Source organism: Pseudonaja textilis, chromosome 1, assembly GCF_049901715.1.
Source record: "Pseudonaja textilis isolate UNSWEBS1 chromosome 1, rPseTex1.2, whole genome shotgun sequence".
Classification (NCBI taxonomy): Eukaryota; Metazoa; Chordata; class Lepidosauria; order Squamata; family Elapidae; genus Pseudonaja; species Pseudonaja textilis.
The window spans coordinates 251,988,919-252,006,760 of record NC_141990.1 but is presented as its reverse complement, the minus strand read 5'-3'; the positions used below and the strand labels follow the sequence as shown (position 1 = coordinate 252,006,760).

The 17,842-nt window shown below is 35.7% G+C and overlaps 1 protein-coding gene across 2 annotated transcripts in view; it reads left to right on the top strand.

Annotated features, from left to right (window-relative positions):
• PRMT3 (protein arginine methyltransferase 3) overlaps window positions 1–17,412 on the top strand; it is a 69,140-nt gene extending 51,728 nt beyond the window's left edge. For both annotated transcript variants that reach the window (XM_026706444.2, XM_087921260.1), the window contains 3 exons: window positions 8,074–8,124; window positions 8,322–8,409; window positions 15,082–17,412. In XM_026706444.2, the coding sequence (XP_026562229.2) occupies window positions 8,074–8,124; window positions 8,322–8,409; window positions 15,082–15,191 (249 nt within the window). In that variant the 3' untranslated portion in view covers window positions 15,192–17,412. The remainder of the gene's footprint in view (window positions 1–8,073; window positions 8,125–8,321; window positions 8,410–15,081) is intronic.
• The last annotated feature ends 430 nt before the right edge of the window (window positions 17,413–17,842 follow it).

The following is a 17,842-nucleotide window of genomic DNA, read 5'->3' as shown; positions in this document are numbered from 1 at the left end:
ATCCTCAGAAAGCTTTCGATTCTTAAAAGGCTTGAAGGGTAGAATTGTACGTTGAAAGAATATAATAATCTTACAATCTTATATTCAATGTGTTTAGGGAGTCCTTCAATGTTTCTCAAGCCCCAGAAATACCTGCCATTGTAGTGTTTGGGCAGGAGAATGGATAATATTTTTTTTCTATTCTGTCTACCTCCATCTTATTTACAGTACTCAGAAGCTTAACTGTGTTTTGTGGCAGAATATATGAATTACTATCTTCAGTACTGTACTTAGACCAGATAGTTGAGGTTCTTTATTCATTAGTGAGTGTGGCTCATTATAAACCACTACTTTACTTTTTACTGCCTTCTATAATCATTTTCCCAGCCTCTTTTACATCTGTATTTGTAATCTTATGGTACTTGTTATTTTGAAATTCCAGTGCTTTCTCCTATGAATAGTCCATATTTTTAATAATAATCTAGTTATCTTTGCTGCTGAATTGTTTTTGCTTTTGGGGAACTGCACTTTTTAGAAGCCATGTGAAGACAAAGAATTGTCTCCATAGGTCCTGAAGAATTAACACGTTTGCACTTATCCATCCATTTTCTTACATCATCCAGGATAACAGAGTATCTAAATCTGATGTAAACTTGAATTTGAATGGATCCTAATAAACAGTATCCTTCAAACCTATCTAGTTTTTGAAAGCTAATGCCCACCTCATTCCAGAACCTCCCAAATGTGCAAAACTGCACATTTATATGTGTGTGTATGTGTATGTATACATACATACATATATATGTACTCTGTGTGTGTGTGTGTGTGTGTGTGTGTGCATATATGTGTTTTCTTAAGTTTTTGCGGGTACTTATATTTATGGTATTCGGCTTTGTTCGGGTATTTTCCCACATCATTATAGTTGTGCTTTTAATGTATGTATAATATATATATAATGTATGTATACATATGTATAATATATGTACTGTGTGTATGTAAAATATATATATGTATATATATATATGTCTCATTGGTATACATACATACATACATACACACACACACACACACACACTGTATACTGTATAAATACTGTATATATATGTATATGTGTGTGTACACACATACTATGTGTATCAAACATCAAAATACCACAGTGCAAACTGTCAAGGAGCATTCATGTGTAATATTTTAAAAAATGCCCATATCAGCACAGTTATAGTTAGCTTCAGGTGAAATGAGATACAAATTGATCATAACAAAGCTTTTGAGACACTAAGATTCTTCTAACATAAAGTCAGTTCATTCACTGGGCATCATTTCAGTACATTGGTGGCAAAAAAGTAAAAATAAAACTAATCCCAACAGTGTAGACTAGAAAATAGACCCTTATGTACAATATGCTTTGTTGTGTTTGCTACAGATTTGTAGCACTAGACTGCTGAGATTTAGAACTAGGTAAGCAAGAAGCTAATCACATATCTCAGCAGTTTCACATTGTTTTGCAGCTACATTTCCCTACTGTTTGTTTATCTTCATGATTCTTTGCAACCTCATCTTGTAAGAAACCAATAAAAGGGAGAAGAAAACTGAACATTGTCAGTATATGAAAGATAACATGAAATCCAGGTATAAATTCAAAACAAAATGGATGCAAATTTAATTTTAGGGTTTTTGTTTTTAAAAAAAGCATTTGTATGAGGTCCAGTTAATAATACTCAAGATATTCTCTTACCAGTAATCTGGGTTTTTAGTTTTGCTTTGTTTTGTATTTTAGAGATGGAAAATGATCATGAGCATTACAAATAACCAAAAAACATTTTCTTTGATCTTTCCCCTTGAGAAAAAAGATCATTCGGTTATATCCATGTTCTGAATTGTTTCAATTGAAGGAGTACTGTTTTAAATGTTTAAGTAGTATTTCTGCTGCTGGAACGTATGATTGTTTCATTCTCCTTCTCTCCTGCATGTGTTACAAGCATGTCATCTCCATGGTTGAATAAACTCCATCAAAAGCACATTATCCTCCTACTTCTGTAGCCAGCTGCCTAATTGTATCTGCTCTAGCTTCATGCTGTTGGAGCATGATACCAATGAGAAATAAAAAATGATAAATTGCTCCCTGCAACTGATAGTGATGATGATGACTTTTAATTTCCCTTCGCCTAAGTGAGTTGGTTAGATTGCCTGCTTTCGGAGGCTACTGTATAAACCAGTCCGTGATATATAATCTGGGCAAATTGTTTTCTTTTCTAAAGGAGAGAATTCAAGTAATATTACCCCATGATTTGGTTTATCTTCAGTCATAAGGCTTTTTAAGTGCAGGTTAGCAACTGAGTAAATTTGGAGACTCCCAGCATCCAAATATCCCAGCCAAATATAAATAAATTGAAATAAAGTTGTAATAAATAAATTGCATACTCACTGTACTTTTAAAGCTTAGTTTTGCAATGCTTTTAAAGTAAAACATGTCCTTCTTTAAAGAGAGCGAATAAGAATTCTCAATGCTGAAAATAATTAGGCATGTACAAAAGAACATTATATTAACTCCCCCATCTTCCCCCTCCATTATTGTGTTGCAGCTCTGATTTGGCAACATTAAGGCTGCTGATGTTGATTATGTACACGCTGTCTATAATAGATTTGGAAGGATCTCTAGATTGAGGCAACTAACTTAACCTACATTTCGTTTGGGCATTAATTTCACCGGTCTGTATGCCAGCTTAATGATTACATTTGCAGCTCTGGTGCTCTTCATTTTTCCCCTCGTACAGATGACTTGGTTTATGACCAGGAGAAATTCAGCGGTTTTGTGCATTTTTACATCTCATTAACCTATTTTATTCTCTTCTGCTTGCTTTTATTTCCAATAGCTCTCTTCACCATCCACACCATCTTTGACTTAGAAATGCTGACAACAAAAGGCAGAATAATTTATTTAGTCACAATGTCTGTCAACATAAAATAGCCTTTCAAAATGCATGTCAAGTCAGTGTTCCCGTTCTGTTCATTTTTGCTTTCCTAGTGGGGCACTCTTTGATAGTGTTCAATACTATCTTCTTCTCTCTTTCAATAATCTTTGATAGATTGTTACACATATCCTAGAATTTGTCATGAGTACTCATCTGAGTATCTATAGATCTGCTGTCAAAGATGAACTGCAGAGATAGAGAAGGCAAGGCAGTGGTAAAGATAGTTTATCTGTCAAAACCAAAGAAATATCTCACAATGGTAAGCCAGTTCTTACCTGATCTTTTCATTAGTCCTGCAGGTAATTCTACAGATGTCTCTAATTCTGGATTTAAATAGCATTTAATAGCCTATTAGCTATTCTAGATTTTTAATAATATAGTTCAGTCATGTTGTATAAGATGTAGATTTTTGCTCTCTGACCATTGTTCAATTTTTGATTACAGAAATTCTTTCTAAAATGGAACGTACAAGTTCAAACAGGTTAATAGAAAATTATGTATAAATAAAAAAATAACAATTACTTTAGGACAGATTTCCCTTTTAAAGCAATTAGAGAGCAATCCTAAAGGAAGAAAGAAAATAGTACTACTTGCAAAACATTTCCTACTTGCAAAATCCTGCAAAGCCGCATGCAGTGATATACAGAAGAATAGATTACTGTATGCCCTCAAAGCTTTTTGTGGGTTTAATCAAGTCTCTAGAAGTGGGAGGAGAAGGAACAATAATCCCTGCCAGCAGCTAAGGGTTTGTTTCTCATACTCATCCTTCTCAGGAAACCATTACCATGTTAGACCTGGTGAACAATCATTCTGAAAAAGATCAACCTCTGTTTGGAATAATTGTCATGTACAGTTGCATTTTTGGCAGCTTTCAACAATGTAATTTAAAATTACTGGGTTGTAAGACCTGCTTGATATTTCTGATATTGACAATTGACCACCTGCTATGTAATCTGTTCCATGGAGCCATGATGCTAAGGTTGCTTTTGTTCTTTTAGTAATTATTTTCTTTAATTCCTTTTGCTTTAATCTCTATTATTTGGTTGGCCTTAGGACTTTAAGGGGAAAGATAAAGGGAAATAATTGTATAAACCTTTAATCAAATTCTTAAAAGTTCAAAGCTAACACTGTAAAAGTAACTTGTTTTATTACATTTGGCCTTTCAAAAATAATTAGCCATTGAAATAATGAAATGATTAATTCTACTATGTGGTGCTTTTGGGGAGAGGCTTCCACCAATGTTAATTAGCCAATTGCTAAAAAAATTAAGTTCAGAATGCTGTAGGGTGTTAAGTCGTAAAAATGAGCTCATGACTTAATCTTTGCAGTGGAAGAAGCAATATTGGACTTCAAGGATGTCTTGAGTCTAAATTGCAAAAGAATCCAGCATTAAAAATAAATGCATAGCTATAGTGAAACTTGTCACCTTTATCTCTAGATTCGATTAACGCAATGAACTCAGTGTGCATCCGCCTTATGGAACTTGATCATAAATATTCAGAGATCCTTCATGGGTTAAAAGCTAGGATTGCTTTCTCCAATCAGAATTGACTTGAATAAGACACTTAATTGTGAAAACTTGTTTGTAGTACCCATTGTTGGAATACTACAGGAAAAGAGGTTGAAACCAGGAAACATGACTTTGTATTTGTACCATGGACATTGCAATTGATGCAATTATATTCTGTAAACTGCTTACTGTCATTGCTAAGCAGTATCTATCAATCAATTAATCAGTCAATTAAAAATGCAGCAGATGGAAAATTGAATCTAGCCAACTCTTAAGATAATGTGAAGCTCATTATTAGAGTACAAGAGCTTTTGGTGTCTGTGCCAAATTTAAATTTTGTTATCAAACCCTCAAAATGGCTAATGCTAGAATACTGTGCTTTCTCCTACATAAACTCTAGGAAATTATTTCTTAGTAATATTTCTTGTGATCTAGGCTTAAAGATCAATCTGTGCAATGCAGATAACATTCCAATTTGTAGACATTAGTTGTTAAACTTTTCTCAGTACTTACTTTAAAGTTAAACTTTTCTCCTTGGTAAAAGAAAACTGAATGACTAAACCATTAAATTCCCAGTCTGAAAGTTTTATAGGACATGACATAAGCTATATTAACCTTCTATTACTATTTATGCTTACCTATTTGAGTTAATTCCTCCATTCATTAGTGATTTGTAACTATATTTGGCAACTAGTTCCAAATGTTTTCCACAGAAACACATACAATCCAATCTAAAAGTTTTGTTACTCTTGTCTTCACAGAGAGTAGAAAGCACATTCCATTACTTGGGATGTGAAGGGGAAAAAAAGATATAAAACTCATACTTTGTAACAGTTTTTGTTTACTAAACCTGTTTGAAACTGTCTTGGAGTATTTCACTTGCAGATACATTTATATAAACGGATATCCCACTTTCCTTTTTTTGTGATTAGTTAGGCATAACTATGTATTTTTGGCCTAGGATGACTGATGAGTATATATGCATTTGACTTACATGGCCGCTTAGCTTATGAAACCCAACTCTGGGTGGCTCACATTTATAAAATCCAAAGACAGTAAAACGCCAGCAATCTGCAGTCCATTGAACAATGTGATCTCCAGGCTCCAACCTACCTTATCCCAAAGCTTGGAGGAAAACCTAACACTTAATGGCATTCCTGAAAGCTAAAAAGTCGGGGATCTACTGAATACCAGGGGAAAGACTTTTCCTCAGGGTAGGTAGGGGCTACTACAAAAAATATTGAGCTTCCTAGATCCATGCTTTTGGTATTTTGAGGCATCCTAAAGACATGGCTCTTCGCCCAAGCCTTTGGCAAGGGGGATTGAAGCTTGTTTGGATTATGTGTGTTTGTTTTCTTTCCTGTCCTTTTTGTTGTCATCCTTGCCATTTTTTTTATTCTTCTTTTTTGTTCATTGTTGCGTCCCCCCCCTTTGTTTTTAATATTTTTGATTTGTTAATTACCTGGAGTAATTTGAAATCAGGTGACATAAAGGAAGGAAGGAAGGAAGGAAGGAAGGAAGGAAGGAAGAAAGAAAGAAAGAAAGAAAGAAAGAAAGAAAGAAAGAAAGAAAGAAAGAAAGAAAGAAAGAAAGAAAGAAAGAAAGAAAGAAAGAAATAGCAGCATATAAGGAAAGAGATCGGAGGCACTCTTTGTAACCTGGTGAGGTGAGCAGATGCTATCATTAAGTCCCACAGATAACCTAACCCTCTGCTGTGTAGAGCTATAAAATAATACCTAGTGTCTTAAATTGTGTAATGGGCAAAAGTGATAACAACAATTAGATAAGAGAAATCTGAGTCTGGGCCATAATTGTAATCTGAGAAAGTGTCTCAAACAAGACTCTCTCTAATTCACATGGAGATAAAGGAGGGCGGGGAGAGGGGCAGCAAGCTCAATCAGACTTAGATTTGTTAACTCTAACCTTATATTTAAATCAGTATTAGCATGCATGACTTTAGTTTCCTAATCAGATCTGCCTTAAAAGGCTGGCAAACTGCATCTAGAAAAAAATCTGGCAGATGTCACAACAGTGATGTGATAATGGGCAACCTAAGGGCACCCAGCACCACATGCCTTTAAGGTCAACAAGGTGTAAAGTGCATTGTAATAGTCCACCTAAGAAGCAACTAAGTCTTGAGTTCCTGCAAGCAAGGCTTCCAGACCAGGAATGGGCACAATTGATGCACAAGGTATTTTTGTACAAAGGCTCCCCTAACGATGGCTGCCACCTCTTTGACCGGGAGCTGCAATTCTAGGAAGATATGCAAATTGCTCTGTCTAGGGAAGGGAAGAGTCAAAGATAGCACATCATCAGCCCATGGGGGAGCAAAAAGCCAAAGCAACTCCATCTTTATAAGGTTGAGTCAGAGCCGCTTTTCCCCCCATAGGTCAACATTGAAATTATGCTGATAAATGGTTCAGGCCTAGTTGTAGAATGTAATATAGTTTTTTTCAAAGCTATTTCTCCATGAACAACCACCTTTTTTTTCAAATTCAAATATTTCTGGAAAATGTGGCCATTATTCTTTGCCTGCCAAAAAGTATACATAATGGGCTATAAGAGTAACCTTGAGGAAAGGAGGTTTTTTTTTTTTTTTTTAAAAAAGGCAGAAATGTCATTTGAGAAAGCATCTCTGGCTTGACAGCGCCCCTCCCCCCCCGCTAATTTTTAGAATGCATGACTTTATTCTCATCTGGTCGATCTTGAATTGCTGACAGCATGGGAGAGACTAAAGGAACAGATAGGGAAAGGCAGGTTTTGTGACTTAAAGAAGTTGCTGAAAAATTTGGAATTTAGATAATAGGAGCCATTTGCCCTAGCCTGTAGCTTAGCAGCCTAGTGCCTAGACTGGGTGGGTGGGTAGCAGTCATTTTGGTTTACTTACTAGACAGCTGAAATATTTTGCTTTTCCTTTTACAGCAGGGAATGGAGCAAGACAGCTTCTTTTTGAACGTGACTTTCTGCTGCTTTATTTTGAGGAGAAAAGGGTAGTGTGCCTGAGGGTAGATGTGGAGGAAAAATCAAGTGAAACAGAAAGGCCTAAAAATAAAAGGGGGTATAAAGGATGTAACATGGACAAGGGAAGGAAGAGAAGGTGAGACAGAAGGCCTCAAATTTATGTCTTCCACTATGGAAGACATAAAAATATGAATCATAAGCATGGATCATTATGGAGCCTGTTATATTTCAAGAGGTTCCCCCAGATCATCAGCAAATCACAATTCATTTTCCTGTCCATATTTTCTGGGAGTCCATAAAGTTTCATATATAAAGTCAGACAGATGCACGTTTCAGACTGTGTTGTCACTGGATAGAACAGGAGACAATTTTTTCTGTTATTTGATCTGAGGTAATTTCAGAGAAGTTGCCTGGCAGTCCTAATGGGCACATCAACAAAGGTAAACAGCATTTGAAAGAAGTGCTTCACAAGAGTAAAAGCAAGAGTGTTGAAGAAAGCAGGCCTTTTAGAAAACATGGTTATATTTTCAGCATGTTAAAGCTTAACGTGGATCGTAGTGGGCTGGTTTCTGTTATTGGGAATGAGTATAATAGGCTTTAGCCTATTTAATAAAAATTTCTGTTTACTATTTTGTTTTCCTTTTAATTAAGGCAATTGCTGGATATTTTGACGTGCATTTTGAGAAGAATTGCAATAAACAAGTAAGTATTTCAAAGCTATATGTTCAAAATTAATTGTAAAATATAGTTATATGTTGGCAGCTTTTTGCCTTAAGGTGTTTGGAAATATGCCTATTTGGTATTGCAGACATTTAATATGTATGGTTGTGTAATGAATTAACGAAGCTTGTTGCTTAGACTTGTCCTTTATTGGGGTTCTCTGAATTTTGTTACTGCAGATCCTGCTTTCAACTAGTCCCTGTTGTACCAAGACACACTGGAAACAAACAATGTTTTTTCTGGAGAAACCAATTTCTGTTGAAGAAGGTATATATTTTTGTCATGCCATTAGACTTTTCAGAACAGATTGGATGTTAATAAATCCACACACATTTCAAAAGCTTAACCCTGTTCCATCACTATTCCAATTTGCTTTTGTTGTAGCATATGTGAAAAATATTTTAACACTGATCCAGAATTTTTAAGACTCTAGGTGGAAATACTCAGCCTACTAAGGGTGAGTAGGATCAAATCTGGTTAGTAATAAAATAGGACACTACCAGGAAACTGTAGGCTAGTTTGGAAAATTGAAATAACATCCTAGGAAGAAGATAATGACAAATCACTTCCTTATTGCCACAAAAAAAGTCTTAATCCATCTAGGCACAAAAAGCAACTGGTTATATTTTTATAACTCTGCAACTTCAACTTATGCATAGGAATTAATTTTTACATTACTCTTACAAACATAAATAGTTAATATGCACACTGAGAATGGGAATAGGGAAAAGGGACAGGGAAATGTACGAAGAAAAATGGGCAGATTTGCCCAAGTGTTAGCAAATACTTCGTTGACTTTTTCAGAAGGGCTTTAAATTGGATGTGGGAGACAAACAGACACACATATTCAGATAGTAGTGTTAGGCATTATTGGTAGCTACATGCATGGCTAGTAATGGAGGGAGACATTTGGAAATCCTCAACATGATGCAGGGAAACTAATAAATTCTGACATTGTCAGGTTCCCCATTGATCTGTAAGAATCCATCTATTTTACATGAATTTAAGACTTCTGGGCCTTGCAAATTACATGCCATTTGATAGAAATGGCCTCAGTACTGTTGAGTATATAATATTGGAAACTGCCTAGAGAACTGATTAGGTATTAGAAGAGCAAACATAGTCCCAGTATTTTAAAAAGGCAATAGAAAGGCTCTAGAAAATGATAGTTGAAAGCGTAGTAATATTGATAGATTGTTAAGTAGCATGCCTACAAGCTGTTTGAAAAGGTATTGCTGCCTGAAAACAACATGGGTTTTGCAGAAACAAATTGTTGAACTAAACTTATCTTTTTATTTCAAAAAGAATCACTGGAGGTGGGAGGAGATATGGGAATGCTGTGGACATAGCATATCATAATACCAATAAAGCATTTGACAAAATATCTGTTTTTACTTTTTAAGAACAAGATGGATGAATATGGGCTAGAGGATAATGTGGAGCAGTAGATTTTGCAGTTGGTCGAACCAGCACACCTTTTATTAAATGATTCTGTAGTGATTGAATAGGATTCCCAAGGTTCTGTCTTCAGACTAGTGCTTTTCTATAGCTTTATAAATAGCATGGAATAGAAGGCATGCCAGTCAGATTTGAAGATGCTACTAAACTTCAAGGGTTGGCTGGCATCATAGAGGACAAAAAAAAATTCACAGTTCAGAATGATCTCAAGCGGGTTACTATTGGGCCAAACCCAAAAGAATGATGTTCATTGATAACCGTAATAAGGTTATCAATATGAAATGTATATAAGTACAGGATTAAAGATACATGCTATGTGGGAAGTTGTTAGGAATGTCAGTGAGACAAATAGCAAACAATATTACAGTAGCTAAAGAGGTTAGCGCCATTTTGGGTCATATTAACCAAAAGATTATGCCCAGATCACAGAAGATAATACTTCAATTGCTGTCTATACTGGTAATCTGCACTTGGAGTAAATACTTCCACTAATCTGCCCATTTTTCTTTGTCCATTTGTCCATTTCCTGCATATTAATTATTTGGGTTTGTTATGGTAATGTAAAAATGAATTCCTATGCATACGTTGAAGTTGCAGAGTCATAGAAAAAAAGATAAATAGTTGCTTGAGTTAACTTTTTGTGCCTAGTGGATACAGACATTTTTTTTTTTTTTGGCAATGATCAGAAAGTGGTTTATCATTATCTTCTTTCCAGTATGTTGTTTCAATTTTCCGGACTACCCTACTGTTTCCTGGTAGTCTCCCATTTTATTACTAATCAGATTTGATTAGTAATCAAGGCGCCACACTTTAAAAAGAATATGTAGAAACTGGTGCAGAGTAAGAGAACTATCTTGATGGTAAAGCTGCCCACCAGCCAGGTATGGGAAGCAATTAAATAATGTAGACATGCTTTGCTTGCAAAAGAGAAGTTGACGACACGCATCATAGCAGTCTAAAAATAACTAAAAGTTGTCATGCACAAGGGGGCAAATATGTTTTCTGTTAAAACCACAAGCTTAGTGTGTTGACACTAACAGGAGATTCAGACTGAGTATCAGAAGTGATTTCTGAACGGTCTGTCTAGATCAGTGGTGGATTCCCTCACCGGAAGTTTACAAATGAGTTGGGTGGCCATCTGTTGGGTTGGGTTAATAGACTTCCAGCAATTGCCGAAGTTTGGACCACATGACCCAGAAGGCCCCTTGCAATTTATAACATTCTGCAATTCTATGTAGAGAAGCTAATGGCTAATCAGATTTTTACCCAGTGTATGGATTATGCCAGTTTGTTTGGAGCACAAGAGAATACTGTTTCTACATAAGCATTCATTTACAATAATTACTCATTTGTTATATCTCCTTTAGGCAAACAAAAATAATACAGTTTTCTGATTCTTTGTTGCCATAAGCCAGTTGTAACATTCATGTAATATGATTATACCATGCATCGTTTTTGATTTATTTATTTTTATTTTTATTTTGGCTAGAAAGGGCATCTGGTAAAATCACCAGACCATTTGACTGTGCAGGAAAAGTGCATTTACAAGGGGCACTTGTGAAAATGTGTTGGCATAAGTGAAATATCCTTCCTTAAACTCCTTCTTTGTATCAACAGCAATGTTAGTTTTATACAATTCCTTTTTTCTAAGAGGTCATGGCAACATGCTTTTCAAAATGTACTTTGCATAGCTGCTGCTGATGAAGTGAGTAAAGAGATATTGAATGATGCTCCGGAATGTGACAGTGGTACACAGAATGAGGTTCAACAGAACATTGCTACTGTGCTTCATTTGTTCTCAATATTTTGCTACAGGGCTAAATCGGTGAAGAAAGACCCATTTGATATTTCAGAGACAAGGGAATTTACATTTCTCTTAAAGGGAATGTTTTTAAAATCAGAATCTTAGATAACAGAAATGCATACCACCAATTCTACAGCTATTGCCTGAACATGCTGTAGTTTTATTTATACAAATTTATACCGTACTAAATTTGGCTAATTTCCCCCAGCTCTTAATATTGTGTGAGTGGGTGTATATGTGTGGGTGGGTGTACACACACACAGACCACAAACATAATGTATATTCTGTATCTTCCCTGACAGAGTATGTTTTCCACTTTCTGTCAGTATATATAACTTACCTTGATTTTTTTTCCAAAAAAGCTTTATTTTTTTGTATTGACTTGCTGAATTAAACTGAAAAATAAAATCCTTATGCCAGCAAATTCTATTAGCAGTAAATTAGCACAAGTGCATCTTTTATGTTTTTATAGTTCCTTGCCATGTAGTTTCTACACGGACTTTAAGATAGTAAAGAGCAATCTTTACATGAGCAATCAAAATATTTTAAAAGGGGCATTTTACTGAGGGCTATTTCATTCTTGATAGTTTAATTCAGTTCAGCTATATCAATAAAAGTGTGCACTCAATGTAAATATGTGTGTAGATAGTAAGATTTATTTTGCCAAAAAAATATGAAAATCATATATGAGACAGCCTTCTTTTTAGACTATTGGTAATATTTGAATTTTTAAAATTAATTTCAATAAACACACTCCAAAATAGCTACTTTTAATTTAAAACTATGGAAACAAGAGGCACATTTAAGACCATTTTCTCAAACTGAATCTGAAATACAGAAAATATAAATACAAAATTTTGCAGGAAATACAAAAAAAAAAAAAAGCAGGTAACTCAAGCGTATGGCTTACTAGTGATGAGCCAGTTTAACATGTGTGGTCTTAGATACTGCGTATTTATACTTGCTGTTTCTGGAGGCTTATACTGCTACTAATCTCATTAGCTTATGAACAATTTCCCATCTTGCGGTTGAGCAATATAATTACTTTTAGCCCTTAGCTGCCATAAAGATCATGCAGTATGTCTGTGGGTAACATTTCCATTGAAGTAAAAGCCAACTATGACAATTGCTATAATGTGCTCAGCCGTAGAACCAGGCCTCCAAGGGATTAAAAAAAACCATAGTCATTATAATTGCATGCTTCTCTGGAAGATTTGTTAAAAGCAAATCAGATTTCATTTTCTTTGCTGGAGGAGTGTTAGTTCCATAGGAGTAGGGTAATGAATTCAGGCTGCATCAGACTGCAGCGTGACTTGTATCTCACCTTCTTCTTCTTGAGCAGAGGTGATGCAGCTCATCCTTCGAAGGCATCCTCTCTACTGTGTTTAGAGCAGCAAAGCTGTTGAGAGCACATCAGTCATTTTATTTCCCCATGGCATTGATTAATTGGCCTGATCTTCTTTCCTGTTCTGATTGCTCTGCCATTGCTTTAGTTCAGGAACAGAAATGGTGGCGCACAAAAGGAGATTTAATGTAGACCATTGGAGCGAGACAGGCAAAGATCTGCCTCGTGACAATGAATAAAGCTGATTGTCTGGTTCACTTAATGCAATTAGCTTGGTAATAAATAATGGAGGGCTGCCCTGATTGAAAATTCTCGTCAGTTCTTATAAAAATGTTATTTTCTAGATTTCACAAAATCACCGGGTTTCACAGATTAATTTGCTTTAAAAAGCAGGTTTAATCCCATAATTAAAGTGAAACTGTGCTGATGAAATGATCTGGGGTAGAATTACAGCTTTACATCAACAAACATTTTTAAAAACTATAGCATTTTTCAGCTAATACAGGTGGTCCTCAACTTACAACCACTATTGAGCCCCAAATTTCTGTTGTTGAGTGAAACATTTGTTAAGTGAGTTTTCTGCCATTTTGCGACTTTTCTTGCCACAATTCTTATGTGAACCACTGCTATTGATGTTGGTAACATTAGTGGTGGGATTCAAAAAAGTTTACTACCGGTTCTGTGAGCGTGGCTTGGTGGGCATGGCAGGGGAAGGATACTGTAAAATCTCCATTCCCTCCCCACTTCACTAACCTGCTTTCCAGCTCTGTTCTCCTGTGCAGGGCAACAAAAGAAGACCAAACTGATCAGCTAGGACTCGGGAGACTAGATGGGGGCGGTGCCAGTCAGAGGTGCCGGTTCTCCGAACTACTAAAAATTTCCGCTACTGGTTCTCTAGAACTGGTCAGAACCTGCTGAATACCACTTCTGGGTAACATGGTTGTTAAGTGAATCTGGCTTCTTCATTGATTTTGCTTGTCAAAAGATTGCAACATGACCTTAGGACACAGTAACAGTCATAAGTATGAGTCAATTGCCAAGTATCTGAATTTTGATCATGTGATCATGGGGATGCTACAAAGGTCAAGTAGCATGTAAGTATGAAAAATGATCATAAGTCACTTTTTTTGGTGCCATTGTAACTTTGAACGGTCACTAAATGAACTGTTGTAAGTCAAGGACTACCTATAATGGTTTTTGCTGTGGGTATTTTGAAGAAAGTGTCATCAGGTTTTGTTATACATATCAGAAAATTAATCTGTTTAATTATAAAAACAAGCTTACCTTATCTCTGCAGTCACAGAAGATGGCTACATCTTTTGCAAATTATTGTAGTGTGTGCCGTGCGAAGTTAAATATTCACATATATTTAACAAGTGCAATACTACTTTCAGTAGTACTACTTTTTTCTGCTTTATTTCAATTACTTAAATTAATAAAAGCCCTGGAAATATCTACATAAAATTCTTCCAAGATTATTTACTATAATAATTGAAACTTTGTTTTGGGAAAGTTTCTGAATCGCAAAAAAAAAAAAAAAATACTGCATTTTATGGCTATTTGTATTGCTCTTTTGATTCTTTTTATTACATACTGTCACTTTGACAAGAAGGGTGGCCACGTCCGAAAGGTTCTTTTCCAAATGGCAACTTGGTTTTTCCCCCTTGAAAACGTTTCTCATCTAAGAAGTGAATGTTTTCAAAGGAAAAAACAACAACAAGAAAATCCAATTGCTTTTTGGAAAGAACCTTTGGGACGACCATGACCTGGATCATTGAGAATCTCCATAGACAAGGATAGCCATGCAAGTACAAATAAATAAATTCACCTCAAAGAATTGAGTCATCCAGGTTAATCTGAAATCTAAAGAGGTATGTAGGAAAGCAGGATGTTATTTCTATAAGATGGAGCTAGTCAGGAGAAATCTTAACCAATAATCATCAGAACCTCACCATGTAATATAAAATCAATACTGTGGTAATAGACAAGAAGATTTATTGTTCTTAGTGTTAGATTGCTGTTTTGTTTTCCTTGTTATTTTTATTTTATTTTTAACGTGTATAAGTCTCTAAAAGACTTTGGAAAATAGAACAACATATAATTTGTAGCAGAAATAAATAAATACATTTATGTACTAATGCTAGAGGAAAACCCAGTAATGTTCCTTAATGATTTTCATTTGTTTCAACCTATGCTATCATTCCACTTTACTTCCATCTTCCCTGGGGTAGACTTTGGGAGGACAGGCTTTAAGAAGGAGGGATTTAAATTAGCAAATAAAATCTGTTTGCTATAGACTTAAAATCTTTGCATTTGTGTTTTGTTTCTATAGGTGAAGAACTGAAAGGAAGGATAACAATACACAGAAACCGGAAAGATCTCCGTGCCCTCATTGTAACACTTTCAATTAAAAATGTGAAACAAACATACAGTCTACAGTGAGCATTGCCCCATAATCAACTTGAGAAACTTAGTTCAAATACCAGATGCTTCTTTTTGAAGCAGAGAAACCTGGATAAAATTTTCAGTTCATTTGCTTCTACTTCCAATAACTTTTCCTGGACATATAGCTGACCTTTTTTCCTGAACATGTGAGACAACTGGCCGTGCTTGGCAATCAGCTCATACTGTCCTAAGAAATTATTTCACCTTGTGTGGGAAACCATTAGTAGAGTATGGAGATTCTCAGTCATCCAGGTCATGGTTGTCCTAAAGCTGCTTTTTCAAGAGGCAAATGGACTTTCTGGTTTTTCTTTGAAGACGGTTCGCTTCTAATCCAGGAAGCTTCAGTCTTCAAAGAAAAACCAGATGGTCCGGTTGTCCCTTGAAAAAGCACCTTTGGGACATTAGTAGAATAGCAGTTCTCTGCCCAATCTCTGAACGTTCTGTAAATGTAAGAATGCATTGCCATAGAAATACAATGCAGATCTTTGTCTAGTAATGACATCACTTGTACAATTACTATTATTTTTTGGAAGAGCTCATATTATTAAATGGGACCCAGAATTTATTTCTACAGTGATGGAATCTCCTGGAGTTTTCTTCAGAGTAGGAGTAAGGCAAGCTTTGTCCGTCACCCTTGCCAGCCACCTTATCACCACTTCCACTCTTCCGGAGAGTTTTCAGAACAGATTTTTGAAAATGTTAGGACCTCCTGGCAGCTGGATTCCTCCTCCGGTTCAAAATCTTTGACTTCGCAAGAATCAAAAGTCTTTATGTCTTGCAGGAAGCAAGGTCTAGTTTCAAGGTAATCATAAAAATACTGAAGACATGCAAATAGAGCTATGTGGATAACCAGACCATTTGGATTTGACTACCTTCAACAATACATAGGCAAGAATTATACTTTTGGACTCATTATTTTTATAAACGTAGTTTCAAAATAAATTCATTTTGGACTTTGGATTTCAAATGTACATATGATATTATTAGATTGTAATATATTTCAAATATTAAAAATGGAATACAAAAATTTGCTGTTATTAAAATCACCTCATTCACTTGAGCTTCATCTTTCTATCTAGAGGGCATTCCAGATTGCTAACAAGGCACAGGCTGTAGCTAAGGAACCAGTGTGTTGGCCATACCTGGAGCAAAAGGATCTGGTGCCACGGTAGATTACTGCAATGCACCACATACAGGGCTGCTTTTGTGAACTATTTAGTAACGACAGTAGATGCAAAATGTAGCTGTCCACATGTTGGCAATGTAAGAATTGCATCAGCCTTGTTGCACCTACAGTAGATGTTGCAGTAGTTGCCAATAGATTTAGGGTTACAATTCTGTATTTTGGTTCTGTTTTTAAAAATCTTATATGGCTTGACTCTTATGTTCCTACCTTTGGAATCACCTTTTCCAGGTAGACTGGTACAGTCATAGAAGTTTGGGTGGTAATTATCTCCAAATGGGAGGGTTGAAATTAGTGTGGGCCAACCAGAGATTAGTGTGGGCATCCCTCTGAGACTCCATTGGTACAGACTTTGATTTTCTACAAAGCAGTAATAACTGAATTCTGTAGGGTCTTGGAACTTCAGGCTATCTATGATGGAGCTCATGATTGGTGTATTAAAACATAATAACATTTTTTTTATTTTTATGGATGATCCCAGTTAACAGACATATTCTTGCAGAAAGTACAATTTGATAAAGTTCAAAGTACTGTTATAATCGTTATCCTACAGTCAGTTTCTGCAATAAGTGAGATTTACCATTGCTGTGTCTTGTAAGAGAAATGTTCTATTATACTTTAAAAATCTTTTTCTATTCATAATTGGATTGAAGCCTGAAAAAAGGGAGTGGACAGAAATCTATAGTGGCTTGGAAAGCTTTTCTAAGGAGGGTGAATGAAGGAGAAATGTACCAAAGCGATTAAAGGAGATTCCCTCTAAATAAAATATTGGTCTTCTGCCCCAGCCAAGTTTCTGTTAGAAAAAAGGATCAAAGATTTTTTTTTTTACTTAGAAACAACCATCATTAAAATGGATATGCAGAAGCCTTCAAGTGGCTGGCTCTGCCCTCTTGGACATTCAGCCTCCCATAAGAATTTCTTCTTAGTTTCAGAGATCTTTTTTTTTTTACTAATCTGGCATCATTAAGCACCTTAACTCTGTAACTTTGCCTTGTGTCAAATGTTTTGTAATAAAAAAACCTCTACACATTGAAATTTAATTCATTGGTTGATGGGATTACAATGTAGCGCTTGACTCCATGTTGCTTTCAGGATGGAAAGACTTGGCTGAACTTTTTCACAGCTCTGTGTTTACTTAAATGGCTGAAAGGGATTTGTTAGCTACTGTTTATAAGATTGTAGAGTCAGTTCAGTGTAGTAGTTAAGACACCAGGCTAGAATCCAAGAGACCTTAACATCCTAGGCATAAAGCCAGCTGGGTAACCTAGGGCCAGTCCCTCTCTCTCAGCCCTAGGATAAAGGGGGCAATGGCAAACAACTTCTAAAATCTTACCAAGAAAACTGCAGGAATTTGTCTAGTCACCAAGAGCCAACTGGTTTGAAAGCATACATGGCCACATAGCAATAGCACTTAGACTTACATACTTTTTCACAGTCCTTTTACAGCCCTCTCTAAGTGGTTTAC